A 20,958-nucleotide genomic window follows, 5' to 3' on the forward strand; every position below is an offset into this window, starting at 1 on the left:
CTCTGCACTTTTTCATTTTTATGATTTTGTTTTTACAAGTTCAGCTCAGGATGAGAATCTTTCAAATAAATGTAGTTTATTGAGAAAGCGATCACCGCAGAGTTCATAGTTAATATTCACCAGGAGATAAAAATTATGTGACATTTTGTGAGACTAAAGATTATGATCTAAAATTTGGGATTTTGTCATTTCTTTGGAGACAACAGTCAACAAAACAGTTTTACCACAAACTCCACTGAAAATCGGTGAAGCCAGTTTTTTAGCAGTGCAAAAATTTGAAAGCTGTAGACTGAAGAGGACAGTAACTCTGCATCAGGGAACCTACTAATTCCTGCTGTGAAGTGTTTCCTGCAGTCTGAAACTGTGTGGGGAAAAACCCCCATTGTTTTAGATTTGACCGGTAAAATTAAATCAAATTTTAAGAAAATAATAATCAGACTTCTTTTATATTTACCAAAAGGGACTATTGGGATTTTAAGACAACATGGATGAGAAGTCTTTAAAATGCTGGGAAAAAAAATTGAATCCATGGTAACTGGGTAAAGTCCATCTGCTGATGAAGATTATGTAAAAGCTCCAGAGAAATTTCTAAATGGTCCTAGTGGTGAGACTGTTTTCTCAGCTGCTGTTTCCAAGGTGTACCTCAGTATCTGAAGCAGCTGTGGACTTTTTGAATGACTTTTTTTTATCGAGACAAAATGAGATAGACACTTAGACAGTAAGTTGGGAAATTTATATTCCACGATGCGGAAAATAACTCTTTGGCTTCATCACTGACGGCATAAATCAAAAGCAAAAATGAGACAAATGAAAACACATGAGCAACAAGACATCAACAATAGAATTTTAAAAGGCGTTTTTTTTCAAAATATAAATCTTTTATAAAACATAGAAGTGGTTGGGATCTCTGCTCCCAAACCAGCAGGTCAGGACCTGCCGGGAGGTTTCAAGATAAAAAATGATGAGTCACAAGATAATTAAAGGTATGAGACGGTAAAACTGTTGCACACAGTTATGTTTACTTTTCTTGCTTTTTTTTTTAAATTTTGATCTTTTTTTCTGAGAAATATTGGATGTAGAAGCAATGCATACAGTCCTCCAACTGCAGATACAATAAGGGAAGATAAGACAAGTGCAGTTTTAGCAGCTTAAAAGACACACAAGTTCTGTAAAAAGTTAAATTCTCATTTGACATTACATATGCATCACTGGATGAGTAGTGACCCAGATTTCCAGCAGCGGCTGAGGTCTTCACTAATGTCATGGCGGTAGTGACGGGGACGCCTTCTTGGCACCGCCACATACTCTGATGACACTCTGATGACACTGTTTCTGACAGATTCCCTGGAAATCTGTCAGAAACAATGACATCAACCTGTTAGTTTCGCCATTTGGGTTTTGTGTTGTTGGTTGTATCTATGAAGAGGAAATGCTGCTCAAGGAACATTCAGATGATGCATGGAAACAGAAAGAGTTTTATTCCAATCTGAAAAGTCTGAATAATTACGTTAAATGAGTCTTTAGGGTTTTTAGGGTTAGGACACTTTCAAACAGAACACATTATCTGAATTGTCTCTAACTTTTTTAATTATATGATTGTTTTCTTGTTTTTCAGTTGAGTCAGGTGGCAGACCATCCAAGAAGCCAGACCCTACAGATTCAGTCAGTAAGTCCTTTTGTTTGTTTATTTTAAATCTTAATTTGACGGGGTGTCTTACTTCCTTCCCGTTTAAATCGCTGCTGTACCTCCTCGACTTTCCCACTTTTTGTTCTCGAGTTTTCTCCTTGGCTGCTGGGCGGCGTCCATCGGCCTGAGCTCAGCAGCGAAGGGAGGCTCCAACCACACAACACCCCATTGTATAGGAATAATCAAAATTAGGCCCCCATAAATCTCAGAAGTATTTGGTCATCGGTTTGGTCCCCTGCCGGCCAATTATGCCAATGTGAAGGAAGCTGCACATGCTCGGTGGGAGGGGGGTCGTGGGCGTGGCAGGAGGCTGCTGTTGTAGCTCGGGGGGGAGCGAGCTGCGAGGAGCCCAGCCCTGAAGTGCTGAGAGAAGTGGAAACCATTACAGATGCTGATTTACAAGAGCGCTGCTGCTGCCGCCCTGGCCCCGTTCTGCAGATGATGACGAGCTTGTGCTGATTTTTCCTTCTTTTCATGAGAGGAAAAGTCACGAGGAAACTCCCAGAAAGCAGAGCAGAGATTCTTCTGCTTCTACCTATAACTGAACAGTTTCAATCAATATCCAGTGCGACCGAACAGTTGTCTCAGGCTTCTTAAACAACCAAACAGGATAATGATCTTTAAACACACTGAGTTGATTTGAGTGATACCGAGGTTTGATCAAATAAAACATAAACACTGAGCATGTGCAGTACATTTCTAAGAATGTTGTAGCCTCGATTCTGCAAACCCATGACTAAATATATATATATATATATTTTTTTTTTCATTGTTAATTTCCTGCAATATCTGTTTTGTTTCTTCTTCTGTCTCTCCTTATTGTCTTCTCCATCACTTGCTTTCCCTCCTAAACTTTTTCCCAGAATGCTCTGTGAGCGCTGTCGCCGATGTGGTGTTTTTGGTGGATGGCTCCTGGAGCGTGGGCAGGCCGAACTTCAAATATATCCGCAACTTCATCTCGGCGGTGGCCGGAGCCTTCCAGATCGGAGCGGACAAAACCCGCGTGGGGGTGTTTCAGTACAGCGACACCCCCAGACAAGAGTTTAACCTGAAGGAACACATGACACGACCGGCGCTGCTGCGGGCCATCAGCACACTGCCGTACAAAGGAGGAAACACCATGACAGGTACGCTGTTTTTGTTTTTTTCTCATTATTCTGTATCTAAGATCTAAGAATACTTCCTTTACTCTCCCTTTTCCTTCACATTTTCATATTCACATTACACTGATACATTTCACAAACCTCTTTAGAAGTGAAGAAACCATCAACAGCTCGGTCAGGTCGTGTTACTGCGTAGTGAATGTAATTAAGAGGTGATAAACCTACTCTGTGTGTGCAGACACCTTCTGGCTGTGCATTGTTAGAAACTTAATCCCAGTTGAGTAAAATCTGTCTGTCTCGTCGCTACAGGCGATGCCCTGAACTACATCCTGAAAAACGCTTTCACCGAGGCGGCCGGCGCCAGGATGGGTTTTCCCAAAGTGCTGGTGATCGTCACAGATGGCACATCTGAGGATCCAGTGGAGAGTTACGCCAAGCAGCTCAGGAGCACAGGGGTGGAGATCTTTGTCCTCGGTATGCAGCCAGAACAAGTTTATTACATTCCACATCTTACATTTTCCATCCGTATTTAATGCTTTTAACTGTTGTTCACAACCAAAGCAACCTGTGATGACATAATAATGGAACAAGGTTAAATTCCTACATCATTAACATTACAAGCGAGTGATAGCAAGTTTTATGTATGTTTATGCTCTGGCTTCACTGTCAGACTTTCCACGGACTGAGGATGGAGAAAGTGGGCTGTTGCTATGGTGTTAAAGTGGGCTGGTGGTTAAAGAATAATAACAGCTCATCTTTTACAGTCAGTGAAAACGGGTCGCTGATAGAAAAGTACTTTGCTAGACATAAAATATCCCCCCAGGTTCTGCAGGAGGAGCTGGTATCATGCACGAGTAGCACTGTAAATGTCTACTGCTCCTCAAAAAATAAACATAGCTTTGATCATTTTTCTGGAGCTTATCCAGGCTTTAAGAGGATTTTAATAGGATGAGGGTGGAAGGGTTTTCTCAAACCACACAACAGCTTGACTTCCTCTCAGCTAAAATTAATTTTTACACAAGTTGTGAAAAGTATCAACGTTCAGTGGAAGAAGTTTTCAGATCCTTTGTTTAAGAAAAAGTAGCAATATCACAAAGCAAATACACTTAATTATATCCAAACTATTACTTAGGTACAAGAGTATCATCTGACAAAACTTACTTTAAATGTAACGAACTATAACAAATGCAGAAGAACTCATTATGGTTATATGATATATAAAAAAAGTTTTAGCACTAAATCCGAAGAAATAAAGCTGAAGGAAGGAAACAAGGAAAGAAGGAAGTAAAGAGGGTAAGAAAAAAGAGAAAGAGAGCAATATAAGCAATACTTTTTTGATCTTATGTCATCCACAAATCTCATGGAAAAATTTGAATATGCAAAATGACCAGTGTCTCTATCTGTCAGATAAATGTAGTCGTGTAAAAAGTGCAATATTTCCATCTGAAATGTTGTAGCAGAAAATTAAAAAAGTCTCAAAAAATGAGTAAAGTACCAACTGAGCGACCACCTCTGTGGATCAGGGAGTTCAGAGTAATACTTGCTTTGAAAAAAAAGGGGTTACAGTCTTTTTCTGTCAAGATGTTACAGAAGGAATACAGGATCGTAAAACCCGCCAGTCTGGAAATGGAACCCAGCCAGTTTCATATTTACTGCCCGTGTTGTCGCACTTTCCAGCCAGAGTAGAATAAAGAAAGTGTTTGTTTTTTTGTTTTTGTTTTTACTCGTTGATTGATGATGAATCCAGTTGGAGAACTTTTAATGCGCTAATGTGGAAAACCAATGTTTCACTTTGCGTCTTTATTGACCTGGAGCAGCTACACCTGTTACCTCTGAAACGGTAATCCTCACAGGTGTCGCCTCCGAGCTCACGATGAGAAAACATCCACACATTTGGCAGGCACTGACAGCGTTTTCCACCTTTTCAAAAAGTGTAATTTCCTCTGAATTTACCACAACTTTGATGTTTTTTATTTTTCTTGGTCCGTTTTTTTAAGGTGTCAAAGAGGCCGACGAACCTGAGATGAAGCTGATGGCCACCGCTCCTTACAGAAATCACATCTTTAATGTCGCCAACTTCGACTTGATCAAGAATGTGCAGAAAGAGTTCATTACTCAGGTGTGTGCTGGTGTTGACGATCAACTCAGCTCACTCGTCAGCGGAGAGGAAGGTGAGACGTTCCTGCCATCCTCCTGTCACTTTGCACATGATGTTAAAGCAAAGTATATATAATAAGACTTAGATGAGAATATCGATGACAACAGGGGGAAACAGTTAGCCTGACTCTGTCCAGAGATAACAGGCCTCCTCCTACCAACGCCCCCAAAGCTCACTAACCAAAGCTCACTGATTCACAAGTTATACCTCGTTTGTTTAATCTGTAAACATTTGGTCAGAGCCCGGCGCCGCTTCCCCCCCGAGTCTCATTGTTAGGCTAAGCTAACAGTCTTCTGCTTCCAGTTTCATATTGTGTGGTGTCAATCTTCACATCTTAAACTGATGTTTGTGTCCTCATGCACCCAAATGTTGTTTGTTTGTGCTGTTGCAAGATGACGCCGCTCACCTTAATTACAATACAGTACAGCTCAGAAAATCTTGTACAGTATGTTATATTGCAAAAAGTAAGTTCTCAGAAATGTTTTTTCTTTTCATTTATGTCTGATTCTGAATCTGATTTTTTGCAGTCATTGAGCCAGCCTCTAACCTCCAAGTCCTGGAGGTGTCCTCAAAGTCCTTACGGGTCGTGTGGGACCCCTCCATCGGGGACATCTCCGGGTATAAGGTGCAGATGAATCCCATGATGGCTGGCAGCAAGCGGCAGGAGCTGTACGTGGGCCCGTCTCAGACCTCTGTGGTGGTCAGAGACCTTTCTCCGGACACCCAGTACCAGATCAGTCTGTTCGCTCTGAAGGGCCTGGCACCCAGCGAGCCCGTCATGGTCATGGAGAAGACGCAGCCGGTTAAAGTGTCACTGGGTGAGTATAAAGTAGCAGGTCAAGTCTCGACATAGAGAGTGTGAAATTCATAGAGCTCACTTCAAAAATCTCAAAGAACCACAGGGAAACACACAGTTTCTACACAGAGACAAGAATGACCACATAGAGATGGAAAAGGAACACAAGGAGAGACTAAAAATTAACATAAAGAGACACAAACTTGAAGTCTGAGGGTGCTGTATAGAAGAGGTTGGGCGACCTTAACCTGTTACCTTCTCATAATCCATCCATGAGATCATGCGCAGGATATTATAACCCTTACAGGACAAACTCTGTAATCATACATAACATCAACGCTTGTAAGATGTAAACATGGGAATCTTTCCCAGTCTTTATTTTGTCAGTAAACAAGTCTGAGAAGATACATGATCAGAGTTTGAGATATTTAATGTGCTTTCTTTGAAGCGTAAAGAACTTGACAGTCAATCATAACTTTTCCTTTCTTCATCTAGAATGTTCTCTTGGCGTGGATGTTCAAGCCGACGTCGTCCTCCTGGTTGACGGCTCCTACAGCATCGGTCTGGCCAACTTTGCTAAAGTGAGAGCTTTCCTGGAGGTGCTGGTGAACACCTTCGACATCGGGCGAGATAAGGTTCAGATCAGCTTGGTCCAGTACAGCAGGGACCCCCACACCGAGTTCTACCTGAACTCTCACCATGACCTGGCCGCTGTGGTCAAGGCTGTGAGGACTTTCCCCTACAGAGGTGGCTCCACCAACACCGGCAGGGCCATGACCTACGTGAGGGAGAAGATCTTCCAGGGCAGCAGGGGAGCACGAGCCAACGTTCCTCGCGTTACCATCCTCATCACTGACGGGAAGTCGTCCGACGCCTTCCAGGATCCGGCCACCAAGCTGAGGAACGCTGATGTGGAGATCTTCGCGGTGGGTGTTAAGGATGCCGTACGATCTGAGCTGGAGGCCATTGCCAATACGCCTGCAGAGACCCACGTGTACACTGTGGAGGACTTCGACGCTTTCCAGAGAATTTCCAAAGAACTCACTCAGTCTATCTGCCTGAGAATCGAGCAAGAACTGCGCAACATCTTACAGAGACGTAAGTAAGACTGTTTTAATCCTCTATGCTGATGACACTGTGCTTTGTTTTGTGATTTAGGGTGGTGTGTTGTTTACATTTGATCCATTCTGATATTAATTCACATTCCTGCTGTTTGATTCTGGTTCTTATCAAACACTTGCTCTGGTTTATTTTCACCAGATTCAATTAACTTTGTCATAAATGAGAAGGTACTCTCTGGTTCTTTTTGGTGAAAATATAAGTGGATTATTTCCTGCTTTTTCATAATTCTTTCGTAAATTGGAAATCATGCAACACATTGTTCAGTTTAAAGATTTATACTCACCGTGGAGTTTGTTAATATTTTAAAATGGCCTAAAGGTTAAAGAGATGGGTTTGTGAAAATGAGCTTGCTGATTCAAACCTTTGATAGATCTGGGTTATGGTGTTGCTTCTGACTTTCATCAATTGGATTTTTAAGAAAGTTCATACTTTGGCCCATATCAGCACCGTTTGTTTGGTTTACACCACAGTAACCACCTGCCTGCAATTGATTTAAAACATCACGATTGTTTTTGTGGATTTTGGTCAACTTTATGTCAAGAAGTAGAATCCTGAGTATCGTGGCTGAGCCGACAGTGAGCTCAGCTCCAGTGGAAAGCGGTGCTTTCGGTGACTCCCATGATTCAGTACACTTTGTTCAGTTTGAGGATTTGGTGTTAAACATTTCCCGATGTACCTCTACTTATCTGAATCTGGGGCATTATGACAGCTGGAGGCATCAAAAATGCTGCTTTTGTATACCATGCAGCTGGAAATACTTGTTTCATTGCATGGAAGTGATCACATTTGACTGTTTTCTCTAATGCCATACTAATTAAATGAGGCAGTTATGAGCTAGCAGTCATCCATATATTGGTAATTGTTTGTAAAAAAGATTTGGAGCCGTTTCACTGTTGTTTTGTTCTGGGGTTGGATTTTCTTGCTAAAACTAGCTTTGGTTAATCTGTGGCACATGCTATCTTAGTATGATTACAGATGTACCAACATTCAGTCAGCATTTTCCTTTTAAGGATGTTGCTAGTTTTATAACATTTTGCTAAAGGATTTAAAAGGCTACAAAAACTTTCTTAAATAAGTAAAATTCTTAATCTCAAACTAACAAATGTTTCCCCAGAAGGATGAAAGTTGAGAATATGTTGATAGTTTTAAAGTTGCCACCGGTCTAAATGACAGTTTCCTCAGCATAATGTCATCAAACATGGAGGACTGAAACATATTTATTTGTGCTATGATGACTGTTTTTAATCACTCAGTGGACTCAGCAAACCAATTTGAAAAAGTCTAGAATTTTGATTTAATCACATGTTGTAACAATACCTGTCAACTATTGTGATTTGCGGTGATCAAAACAACATTTTAACAATTAATTACTGCAGCACTCAGATGTAACTCTACCGCCCTTCACTGTGGAGGAGAATGCAGAATAATACAGACAGTCATCCATACGCACACAATTACTTTAATGTCCCTGTGCCAAGCTCGTCTTTCTCTGCCAAACCCTCCTCTTTTACCTCAATGTGTTAAACACATGTCCAGCTTTTGATCATTCAAGGGCAGGGAGAGTTCCTGCATGTGGAAATATTAGAACTGGGTCAAATAGTGGTTTGCAGAGATTTCTTTGCGTTTGCTAAAACGTGGTTGGAGCACCAGATGACTTAGTTATTACCACACCAGGACGGTCCAGACTGACTGGAGTGTTGTCCGTCACGTATCCATAAACAAATCCTGACTGTGAGATGCTTTCTTTGTGCTGAAATCATTAGCCACCCCCGAACATCTGGTAGTCAAGTTTAAACAAGTGAAAAAGAGTCACTCGCAAAAAAGCTGCTTCACCCACTTAAAGCCAGAAATGAATGACTCTGAATTACTTTGCCAAAAGGAGCTTCCAGGTCTGCCAGCGTAGAAATGTGACTCATACCAGCTTTGATTGCTGATTATATAATTCTTATATAATAATGACTTTATGTCAACAAAGAGAAGTGTGCAGGAGCCTGAATGAGACGCTGAGTCGCAGCTTCCATCCAGCGTAATGGCTCAAAGAGCTGCCACAGCGGGGAGTTTCACAGCGGCCGCCTTCCTGATGTTGTTTAAATGATGGTGTCAGACGGGGATGTAGATTGTACGTCTTTATTAAATGGTGCGTAGGTCAGCCCCTGCAACCCCTGGATTCCTTCATCCTCTGTTGTTTTCTTTTGATCTTTTTTTTATATGAAAGTCTTGTCAAAACCACATTTAAACATGATAAAGGCTCAGCACAGATCATCCTTGGTGATCTGTGTTTTTCTGCCATCTATCTTGTGTTTTATGGATAACAGCCTGCGAGCACAGAGAGACCGAGCTGATTGATCACGCAAGTCTCAGAGTGTTAGCCAGCTTTTTAAAGCAGTTTGTTCATTGTATGACTGTATGAAATAAAAAACAACAAAATCAAACAGAAAGATAAGCTGCAGACTGCAATGAGTAAATGAATCAGGCTAGTGCCGGACCTAATGTCAAATGGCCGTGTGGGAAAATAACATCTTTAGCAGCTCGCTGTGCGTGGGCCATAACATCTGGAACAGTATTACCAGAGTTTAAATGAGCACGGCAAATAAGAAATTACTAGGTTTGAGTTAGAGGTGTGAATTTACTTTTGCTTTTTTTCGACAATTGAGGAAGAGACCGTTGTGTTAAACTTTGGTCTCATGTCGTCGACGTGGTACTTAGATGCTGATTGTTAAATATTTGTCCTTAACTAATGTTGGTTTCATCCCGTCGATTCCGACTCAACCATATGTAAAATCACTGGTGCTAGAAATCAAACAGGGATCTTTGATGTTTCCACATCAAGGGAAAAGAAAGAAGTTCCAGATTTTACTGTAGTATCTTCATAAATTAAGCTTCAGAGGTTCATCAGAGTTTTCTTGCCAAATAAACTCTAAATAAAAAGTAAAAACATGGTGCTTTATATACAAAAGCCAGTGGTAGTCTACAACTTCCATCTGTTTTCAGTGTATCTGCTCGTGTTTGATTAAAATTGCATTTTAATCTTGTTACTTTCCCCTTTCTGCAGAACTGGTGCAACCGAAGGGCCTGTCCTTCTCAGACGTCGGCGCCAAGAGCTTCAGGGCCTCGTGGGAGATCGACGCCAACAACGTCGAGTCCTATTTGGTCAAGTTCAAGCCGGAGGATGATGCCGACAGCCATTATGTTTCCATATCTGTGCCCGGGGACACACTCACCACCCTAATCCCCTACCTCAACCCGCTCACCCGCTATGAAGTCAACATTTTCGCTCATTATGAGAAAGGGCAGAGCTTGCCTGTGCAAGGCTTTGAGACCACTTCAGAAGGTATACATGTCGACTCAAGACCTTAATCCATGTCTTTCTAAGTTGGTAAATGGGAGCAGTGAAACTCATTACTCATTCACATGTTGCAGAACAAGGCCCGGTGCGTAACCTGAGAGTATCTGAAGAGACAACAGACAGCTTCAGAGTAACGTGGCAGCCAGCTCCAGGAAGCGTCATTCGTTACCGCCTGACCTATGAGCCCGTTGGGGACGAGAGCTCGAGGCTGGAGACGACCACCGATGGCCCGGAGACAACGATTGTGCTCCGGCAGCTTCGGCCCCAAACCACCTACCGCGTCACCGTCACTCCTGAGTACCAGTCCGGCCCCGGAGCGCCACAGCAGACCGACGGCACCACCAAAGAAGGTGATTCTAGCTTTTAGGCAAACATTTTATACACTGCAAACAGGAAGAGAGCTCTGCACACACACACACACACACACACACACACACACACACACACACACACAGATCTCACTCAGATCTCCTTCCTGATCTCATATCCTGACACTGCAATAAATGGTATGACTAAGACATGCGGTGACATAAGGCTTATGTAGTGCTGTAAGCCTGTAAATAAAGGGTGTGAAAACCAAACCAAGATGAAACAGACAAGAGTTCAAAAGGGTTAACAGATAATGATCAACAGATGCTCTAATAAATACGATCTACGTGAGTGTTTGATAGGTGGCAGATTTTTGTTCCACATCAGAGTTTAGGTCAGAAGCTGAACTCTGAAGTCCCAGAAAACTGAGCAGCCGGTTAAGTAATTGTTGAGTCACTGGTTCTGATCCACAACAGGTGCCTGCAGATGTCTTCTGATCATTTTGTTTGTGCTATGGGATTATAAAAGCTATAAAAATCTAATTACACATTTAATCACGAAGACGCGAGATGACTAAAACATTCTGGGGTCCAAGCTCTCTTTCCGTCGTTTTGCGTCATTGAAACACCACAGTGGAAATAAGTTCAGGCTTTATTTTGACATCCTCAGTGACTCTATTTGTCCATTTTTTTTTTTTTTTTTTTTAAAGTTCTTCATCTGCCGTTTGGCGTTTGCTTGTATTCCAAAAGTGCTTGGGAGTGCCAGGAGTCCACACATTTTTGACCCCAGTGGAAAGTGAACTCCTAACCCTGCAGTGTTAGTACAACCTGCCACCCATCGCGCTCCTCGTCAGATCTGTCCTGCCTTACAGGGAGAGGAATGAAAAACAGACGGAAGCGCAGAACGCAGGGAAGTAGAAGTGGGTCAAGATGTACTCGTAGGTGATAAACAATGAAGAAGGAAAGTGGGGGAGATGTTTTTTTAACAACCCTCTCGACTTTGGACGGTGACGTTATGAAAAACTTCGGTTGATCTTTCATAGATTCTTGAAGGAGGATTATCTCATGGAGAAACTTCCAGCTAAGGGCAGTTAGCTTTAGCACTTTAAGGGAGTGATTACGTATATCTTCTGAAGACACTTATTATTTTTCCACCTTGAGCCAAAACGCTGAGGATGCAGCTGGAAATAAACAAATTATATTCCTCTGTACCATGGCAACAGCGTTTCTCACCATGCTGGAGTGTGTGTGCAGCTCCTTCAGATGGTGCAGCTGCTCGTCATCTGAGGTGATTTCACTCGACGGTTTATGAAAAGAGGCAGGATTAATCCCAGCTTGCACCTCTCTGACATGAAACACCCCCACCCCCCTTGTATGGCTTACAATATTGTTCCCATTACAATGTTTACTGTGCCATGACTTTACCTCTAAACTATGAATTGATGCAATGCCTTGAGGTTTTGCATGAATTGCCCTTTTTGCTCGCTGTCTTTTCCACAAAGTCCAGTTGTCGGGATGGAAGCTCATAATACACGGTTACACGAGAACCACTTTACTCTTTATTCTATTTTTCCTGACGAGTATTAGGAAAAAAAAAAGAAAAGAAAAGAAAAGAAAAGCATTTAAATCCTTGACATTTTCATCGCTCGGTGCAGGATCCAGGCAGCTGTCGCCGGAGCATACCTACTGTAGGAAAAACACACATGCAGGCAGATGTAACAATATAATATTTCTCAGTAATAATCAGCTGTAGGCGTCAACACCAGGGAGTTAAAGCAGGGCACATGAGTCACTGCTTTGGTTTAACAATTATTTTTCAAAAGGGGAATTGTGTGAACATGCCCTACTTCACTTTCATAATCTCTTTTCGCCATTATTCACATCCTGGTAGCTGCCCAGCACAAACACACTTTTCTACTGTGTAGCTCTCTGGGAGCAAACCGGGAGTTTACTGTCTCTGTAAGGACGTCTCAGAAAGAGTTTCTCATCCAGATTGTATCCGGCCGAGGACGTAATGGCTGATGATGAGGAACCACAGGGCCTTTTGTCTGGAATACTTTGTTATGTAACACACACTCATGGAAGACCATTACATTCAAGTCACAGAGCTGAAAAAAACAGATGCTTTTTATGAATAAAAAATGAATAAACACTGTACCTGGTCTACGCTGAACAGTGAAGAATATTTTTAGTACATTTTCCAAGCTGGGACTCTGTTTTCTATCCAGGTAGCCAGAGATGTTGACATCACTTAAAACACAGAAGAAAGAGATGATTAAACCTTTACATGTTGGTCAATGTTGTACAGACTGGAGATATGTTGTTTTTGGCGACCAGTTTAGTTTGGATCAGGAAGTAATTATGAAAAATACAACAAAAAGCAGCGATGTGATCAATTTTTCAAAATCTTTTCAAAATCGTAGCTTCCCAGAACGTGTCCTCCCGTGTCTCCTCGAATAGGAGCAGAAAGGGGTTTTTATTTACCTCAACTGAAGCAGATAACCGGCTTATAAATAAGGTTGTTACTTTGAGATCATAAACACGAGAAAAACCAACATTTAAAAATATCTTTTTATTCCGTGGCTTTGTCTTCTGACCTCAGTTCCCTCCTGCTCAGCAGATCCAGCAGACACAGAGCGGCATGACCACTCATGGGGATTGTCTAGTTCCTATTTAGCTCCTTGTAAAACATTTCTTCAGCTGCTAAATGTCCCACTTTGTCCTCAGCAGCCAGTTGTGTGTGTGTGCTGTTTGTCGTTGAGTAGGTGGTTTAACAGACGGCGCTGAGGCCGCACCGTAAAACCAAGACAGTTAACTAAGAAAAGGCTCGAAAGCTTCTCACATGTGCCACTATTATTAAACATGTTGCTTCATGAAATTCCTTTAGATTTCATCAAAATGTTCCTTTGACGGAGGCTGAGGATCGCGGATAAATAAACACACATCAGGGAAGGCGGACATCCGTCCTCACAGCTAATGCAGAGGTGTAAAATAAACAGCAATTTTAAAGCTAGAACGTCATTTCTGTGTCAGTCCTGGTGCACGGCCACGAGCGGCTGATCCTCCCAGATTAAGTGATTATGCTTTTTTTCATTATGACTTTATGGCTGAAAAACCACAGCTAATGTTTGAGGTTTTCCTTTAATTGCTGTGACTAAATCCTGGAAGACGACCAGATCATCAGAAGGGCTCTCAAAAACAAACTCTGCAAAACACTTCATACGAGTCTGTGTTTGAACTTGACAAAATGTTAGAAGTGATCCTGCTTTCGGGCCCCAGGGAGGCTCCCAGGGGCCAGGCTTATTGTTACAGGGGAGTGATAATAAACAGTCAGAACGGGAGTGGAGAGAGAAGGGAAGAGGAGAAGGAGGGAGAGGCCGCCCCAGTTTTTTCGTATATAGATTTACTCTTGGTGTTGTAGTGATTTGTTGTTTTGTCCGTCATCTTTTATCAGCTGTGATCACAGTTTACTCACCAATCAGTTACGTTACGGCACATTCACACAGGACGCAGGTTTACCTTTAAAGATATAGTCACACAGTGCAGCTGGTTTTTCCACTGAGCTGGACCTGAACTTGTTTAGCGGTGTTGGCTCAGCGCTGCGTCTTGGACTGTGGATGGACTTGTTGCTCTTTGAGCCGCGTGCTGCAACGGTAACGGTGGACAGAGCAGCGAAGCCACACACACACACACACACACACACACACACACACACACACACACACACAGGCTGAGAGGTAAAGATGAGAAACAGCAAGACCGGACAGGAATGTAACCCAGCTGAGAGCGATGGGCTGGAAGGTTAGGAGGAGCAGGGAGGACTGACTCATTCCCGTCTTTGTGTCTGTCTCTGTCTTCCTCTCTGTTTGTGTCTCTGTCTCCATGTGTCTTTGTTTCATCCTGCCTCTCCTTCTCACCTTCTGTCTTTGTGCCCCCCCCCTTCCCGTTTCACCTCCCATTTCTCCTCCGCTCTGTTTTTCTTTTGTCTTTTCACATTAGCGTCTGTCTTTCTCCATCTGTTTCTCGCTGCGTCTCTCTTTCCATCCTCCCTTTACGTCGCTCTTGTTCTGTCTCTCTTTGTTACTTCATGTTATTTTCTTTCCTTTTTCTTTCCACCTTGTGAGGGCTTGCCTGGAATTTCATCGCGTTGTCCACAGTCTCTGTGTATCGGCCTGCACAAGTCGTCGTGTCCGCACTGGCACAGCGCGGCGTATTTGTTTCGCCGTGTTGCATTCACGGTCTGGTTCAGCGTGAGGACGCTTGAAGTGCATGTGCAAGGCCTCCGGATATCCCTGGTGTTGGCTCGCATCAGAGGCAGCTGGCAAGAGGTTCCTCATTACCTTTGTTTCCCTCGCATGCAGGGCTAAACCTGCTGCGATCTGCAGCGGAAAACTCAGCTGCACTGATACTGTACCCACATTAAAACCACTGAGCTCACTCTTTCTTGTTGTAAAAACTCTTATTGTACAGTAAGAGCTCACATTAAGCTTCATTGGGGTCTCATTTGTGCGCAATACATTTCCGTTTTACGACCAAATGGGAGCTAAAATGGAAAACTTTGCTCGGTGCCAAAACCAGCAGGTTGCAGTTGTTTTCTGTGATATATCAAATCTAATTCAGGTCATTTCCCAAACTACTGTATAAATGCTACAGAGAAACTTTGTTTTCATTCTGTCTTAATTTGTTCAAACAAAGTCACAGTAGATCCCTGGGTAGAGTCCGATGACATTTGTATAGATTTGGTCCATTTCATTCGTTTGTTTGGGTGTAAACGTGTCTACAGCTGATTTATAAAGGGGCTGCAGCTGCTTTTGGCTTTCTTCGTTTAGTCCTTCATTTTTCACACTCGTTTGGAAGAACCCCAACAAATTGACATGAACCAGGTCTTCCTAATTGTGAGTCCAGTATAGCGTGACGCTGCTGTGGGATGGAAAACCTTACAGGACGGTAGAGGGAAAGGAACATTTCAAGAATCACAAAGAGCCAAACTGATTGTCAGACAGATTACACTGCGACTGTGAAGTTATATAATTCATTCTGAACATTTCCATGGAGCGCTGAAACCAGAAAACTGTCCTAACCAGTCAGACAAATGTGAATTAAACCAAATTAAAATTAAAGGTGCATTTGAGGAGTTTTTCCAGACAATTGTGGTTTCCTGTTTTGAGCGTTGAACTTTCATGAATCAATTGTCCATTAAAGCCAAATTTCAAACCTCATGACGATCTAAAGATACTGTACATGGTGGTCAGTCTTTAAACCACCAGGAGCGTTCTTCTAGATTCTTTAAAAGTTGACTTTTTGGACATCCAAAGCTTCTTTCCCCTCGATTAAAGTTGTGATGATGTTGTGATACAAATTTTATAAACCGGTGCAGATTCTGAACGCAGGACAGAAAACTAACCGTCGTAGAACCATCGATCTCTCTCCGAGAACTCGTTCACGACGCAAAGTTCAGCCGCACTGTGGCTTTCGCCCTCCCTCCTTGCTCGTCGGGCTGGACAGCGTTTCTCTTCTGATGTGGAGTAACACCAGTAACACTGCCAAAGTGATTTTACTTTCCTCCCATCTGGGCCACCCGTAAGAAAACTAGACTCCCTCTCTGAAATTCAAGGTGCTTTAAATGTCTTGACGGTAGATGGAATATGTCGAGGAGCCAAGTTTAGACAAGAGAGCCAAGAGACTTTCCACTGCGACTGTAAGGTTTCAGCAGCGGGGAGTCCCAGACTGAGGCTCCTCCTCCAGTAAATCCTCCCGTGGCGAGAGAGACTCGGCCTTCTTACAGACAGATTATACAGACTGTTATATACAGTGTCGTTAAAGACTTCTACTGCGCTTATGTGGTTCTTTAGATCCACTGAGGTTCAACTGAACTAATCAGATCATTTCTGTTTGTGTAACTACAACTAACCTGTTGGGTTTAGCACTAACTTGGTTTTAAACCAGGTAATTTATCAAAAACTCAACCCAAAACTATCAGAAATTTCTTCTCAGCACAAGGTCCATTGAGTAGCTGTCCTGGAGCTTTCAATTGTATCACACAATCTTCATCAGTAGATGAAATTTTTTGCCCAGTTATTGAACTGTAGATGAGTTCATGTTCATTTCTCTGAGTACTGCAAGAAATCTTCTGAAAATAGGTCAGACAGCAAGTAAACAAAAAAAAGTAAAATAAAAATCTGAAATAATAATAATTGATCAAATTTTCCAGATTGGATAATAAGGTTCTTTGTCTTTGCTTCACTTGTTCCCCAAGAATTTACCTGTTACAAACATTTGTAGCCAAATTGTGATGCCAGCAAAGATTTCCAGCAAGAAAAAGTGAAAAGTAAAGTTTAATTAATAGACGAATAATAAAAAGACGTGAAAAAAGATTATGCTTTCAAACTAAAGCTAATGTTCTTCCCCAGAATACATAGATAGATAGATAGATAGATAGATAGATAGATAGCAGTGGAAACTTCTTCTTCAGTGCATTAAATTCCCTGCGGTTATGTTCGGATTAGCTTCATGATGGACTGTGGAAAAACAGGCCTGTGTGCGTTTCAGGCGGCGTCCGCAGAGTGCCAGATATTCCATACTCCGTCTGATGGCTGTCTGTGGCTGTTATTTATTCGAAAAGCCTCCAGACTCGGCCTCCAGCTTTGAGAGACAGCGCTCCTTGAAGCAGATAAAAAATGGCAGCAGCTGCAGAGAGCTCCCAGCCTCCTGCTAATAGTGGTTGCCGCAGTGGCGTCTGTGCGGTGAAGACTGGCGTGACGGCGAATGAACAGCACATGTGAAATAACCAACAAAAATAAACCAACAGTTATATATCAATGAAGCAAAGTTTAATATATCCTGGGTTTTAATTTTAGACGCATTGATGTTCTTTCTGTCATAAAAACTTCAAACCAGATGCAGTTTTTCAAATTAAAAGCCTTATTAGAGTCATCTGCAACTTTATTTATTTATTTTTTGTATTTTTTCACATATTACTACTGAAAGCTTTGCACTGTATATTTTCAAAGTCAGAATCTTTGTAGTGATTCTGAACCTTTAATAATTCATTAATAGAGTTTTCCGTAGCTCATCCTTCGTTCTGACCCACGTGTTTTACACATTTAAAGAGATGATCAGACGGACATTTCCGGTATCAGCTGGCAGGATGAAAAATGGCCGACTCGCAACGACAGCCAGGCTTATTTCATTTGAGTTATTTTTTCACTGTGCACACACATTTTTTTTTTTAAATGAAGTATTCTGATTTTCGTTGTTTTGAATCCGGACCAGAAACAATTTTTCCGACTATAAATATTTAGTGAGCTCGGTGTTTTCCTTTTCATCTCCTTTTCTCCAAAGATCTGTATCAACTGGCAAAAGCCAGAATGTGATTTATTTCATGCGCCCTCTCTTGATTATATAGTTGGATCTGATATTTAGTGATAATTATCACGTTGTGGAAACTTGGCTCCCTCAGTCTTTCCAGCACCCCCTCTGTACAGGCTGTCACCCTCTCTAAACTGAAGGATTATAATTTGATATGGACCCTGCCTTCTCCTCCTCCTCCTCCTCCTCTTCCATCAGTCTCAGATATTTCCAGCGGTCTGATGCGTCTGTGTAGGAAAGTGACCATATGTCTGCTTGCAGCAACATGAGCCACTGTGGTGGTGGGAGCTAGATTTTGTCTCGGTGGGTTAAACAAACCTATCAGGGTTTTGGCTCCTGTGTGCTTCAGCCTGCAGAAAGTAGAAATCACTTTGTGCTGTTGTGTTTGCATGTGTGTTCTTCATTTACCGTTTCTATTGAGAACTAGTTTCAGAATAAGCTTATTTTTTAAAGTGAAGTGGCATCATTTGGTCCCTTCATGGTTTCTGTTCATGTGTTAGAATAAGACTTTTGGTTCAGGCTACAGTTTGAGTTTGAGTAAGGGTTAACTCTCAAACTGTGAAACACCATAAAAGCTCTTACTGCATGCTCAGAACTCCTCCTGTTTTTTTGGCAGTAACAGCAGCTGCTCAGTGCAAAATAAATGATCTCTATGAGAAATACACAAAGAAAAGCAATAGACCGGTGTCTTATAACAGGATGTCGTAGTGGAACTGTCATTTCATTTGTTTTACCTGCTTTTTTACCATTGCACACAGAGGCGGTGTTTTCTTTTAAAAAGTGGTTAGCATGTCTGCAGGCGGCCAAAACAAGGGTGTGAACCCTGCTAGCAGCTTCTGCAGTGTTCAATGCAAATACAGAAATGTTGGACTGAAGAAGAAGTGTACTGAGGAGTTCTGTTTGAGATTTGGATCTAATAATGCAGCGTTCCTCCAGAGCTGAGAATAAAAAGGTCCTATAATCAAAAGGGTTCATCCTCTGGAGAGCATGCAGTTGATTTCACTGACCTGTCTTATTAAATTCAGGTATTTTCAGTACAAACAGAAAGTTTGGTGGTAGAGGAAATGTCAGAAGGTGACCAGAAATCTCTTGGAAAAAAACCATCCTCTGGAGACCATGATTACATTTACCCAACTTTATTCATTTATTATGTTCGTTTTAATTTGACAGGGACATTGCTCACTGATCGAATCACAAAGGAACCGTAAATGAGCCGAACTGCCAAAAAAAGGCAGATTTTATCTGATGTCCTGGACGGAGAAAAAAATAGAAAGAAATGACACATCTTATAAAATTTGTAAAATCAGCATAAGAGAAATGTTAATAGCTGAGATCTTGGAACACAAAGATATTGCAGATAGTGAAGAAATAGGGCAACTTAAGTCATCTGGAAGAGACAACGTGAGATCATTCATCACAAACCGACTCCTGCTTCATTCTTTCTGAAACACAGCTACAGAAATAAGACCCAGGATTTAAAACACAGATTCACCTTTAATATTCAGGCGTCGTAAAACCTGCAAAAATGCAAAATGCTGAATATCAAAGGCTGCAGCTTACAATCCACCTTAAGGGGGAAGGTCTGCAGTAATGATATGATGAAGTAAAGATGTTCAATAGACTTCAATAACGAGGTTTCCTCTCCATGTTATCCTGTTGGCTCCGTAGACACTTTGAATTCATCCCCCTTCCTGGCATGTTTTATGTCTTCTGTCTCCCGACGCTCTGTACTCAGTCATGAAGCAGAAATGCCTTAAAATATCCTCAGAAATGTTAATATATATATATATATATATATATATATATATATATATATGTGTGTTCAGCCTGGACATCTCCTCACATGTGTTCCTCCTGTCTCCTCTGCCGTCCACTCCATGGCCTTTTAATAGTTTCCATTTTAAAAAATAATCTGATCTGCCAGCACGTCCAAATGGCTCCTTTTGTTTTAAAGGGAAGATGATTAAAAGGAAAACTGACAAATACTGGAAGGAACATAGGAGCGCCCCAGCCAGGATGACTTTATACAATATAAAAATTACTCAAAGTCCAGTTTCAAAACATCTGTTGTGATCTGGAAATCTGGGGATTTGGAAGGGGGGGGGGAATCAGCCCCAATATTTAATCTGTATTTAAAGAGAAATGCTTCACTCATTAATAAATGACCACTTTTTTAATCTTGGTGTAAATGTTTACCTATTGTGCTCAATCAAAAATACAAGTCCTTACCTGTGCTCCTTGTTTTCAGACGTGGGCCCTCCTAAAAACCTGGTCACCAGCGACGTGACTGACACCAGCTTTAGCGCATCGTGGACGGCGGCGCCCGGAAACCCAAGGACGTACCTCGTTCGGTGGAAGTCGTTGTTTTCTGAGGAAGCGGGACAGAAAAGCGTACCAGGAGACACCACCAGCACCGTGTTGGATGGCCTGACTCCGGAGACGCTCTACCAGGTGTCTGTGGTCGCCGACTACGGTTACAAAGCCAGCGAGCCGCTCACTGGACAGGAAACCACCGATGGTAAGAGCACCTCTGTCGGCGTCGTCGTCTCTATTTACCCAATACTCTGTCTGTTCTGTGTGTAGGAAGGATCGGCTCTACTGAACCACGAGTGTGCAGCCGTGACTTTTACTATTTTTTACTTTGAGACCAGCTCTGCGGTCGGGCGAGGGTCAGTCCGAGTGTTTTAAAAGTCAGTGGTCAGGCCGTGAGCCCCTCTCTCTCTTTACCACCAGAGGAAGTTATTGGAAGCTGTTACTGTGTGTTCTGACCGTTAGACATTTGGCAGACAATACTCTTGTTTTGATTACGAGGCGAGGTGCCACATGAACACGAGCCAAAGTAGATTCAATACTTCCTTTTGTCAGGAAAAGCGCAGCATATTTCAGAGTTGGCATCTTCCAAGTTTTCTGCTTTCTAGTTTATGGAAACAGCCCAAATTTAAATGATGATTTTCATTTTAGATTATTTTCAAACTGATTGGAGCTGCGGTCGTCGGGTGAAGCACCAACACGTGCGCACAGAAGTAACACAACTCCTGGTTTAGGGGAATATTGGTAGCGTCCTGTGAAT

The 20,958-nt window shown here is 42.1% G+C and overlaps 1 protein-coding gene across 9 annotated transcripts in view; it reads left to right on the top strand.

Annotated features, from left to right (window-relative positions):
* col12a1b (collagen, type XII, alpha 1b) overlaps window positions 1–20,958 on the top strand; it is a 111,473-nt gene that overhangs the window by 8,172 nt on the left and 82,343 nt on the right. For all 9 annotated transcript variants that reach the window (XM_056404542.1, XM_056404537.1, XM_056404536.1 and 6 more), the window contains exons 5-13: window positions 1,616–1,666; window positions 2,551–2,814; window positions 3,100–3,264; window positions 4,788–4,961; window positions 5,476–5,766; window positions 6,240–6,842; window positions 9,919–10,197; window positions 10,287–10,562; window positions 20,137–20,406. In XM_056404542.1, coding sequence (XP_056260517.1) covers window positions 1,616–1,666; window positions 2,551–2,814; window positions 3,100–3,264; window positions 4,788–4,961; window positions 5,476–5,766; window positions 6,240–6,842; window positions 9,919–10,197; window positions 10,287–10,562; window positions 20,137–20,406 — 2,373 coding nt within the window. The remainder of the gene's footprint in view (window positions 1–1,615; window positions 1,667–2,550; window positions 2,815–3,099; window positions 3,265–4,787; window positions 4,962–5,475; window positions 5,767–6,239; window positions 6,843–9,918; window positions 10,198–10,286; window positions 10,563–20,136; window positions 20,407–20,958) is intronic.

This window comes from Seriola aureovittata, chromosome 19 (genome assembly GCF_021018895.1).
Source record: "Seriola aureovittata isolate HTS-2021-v1 ecotype China chromosome 19, ASM2101889v1, whole genome shotgun sequence".
Taxonomy (NCBI): Eukaryota; Metazoa; Chordata; class Actinopteri; order Carangiformes; family Carangidae; genus Seriola; species Seriola aureovittata.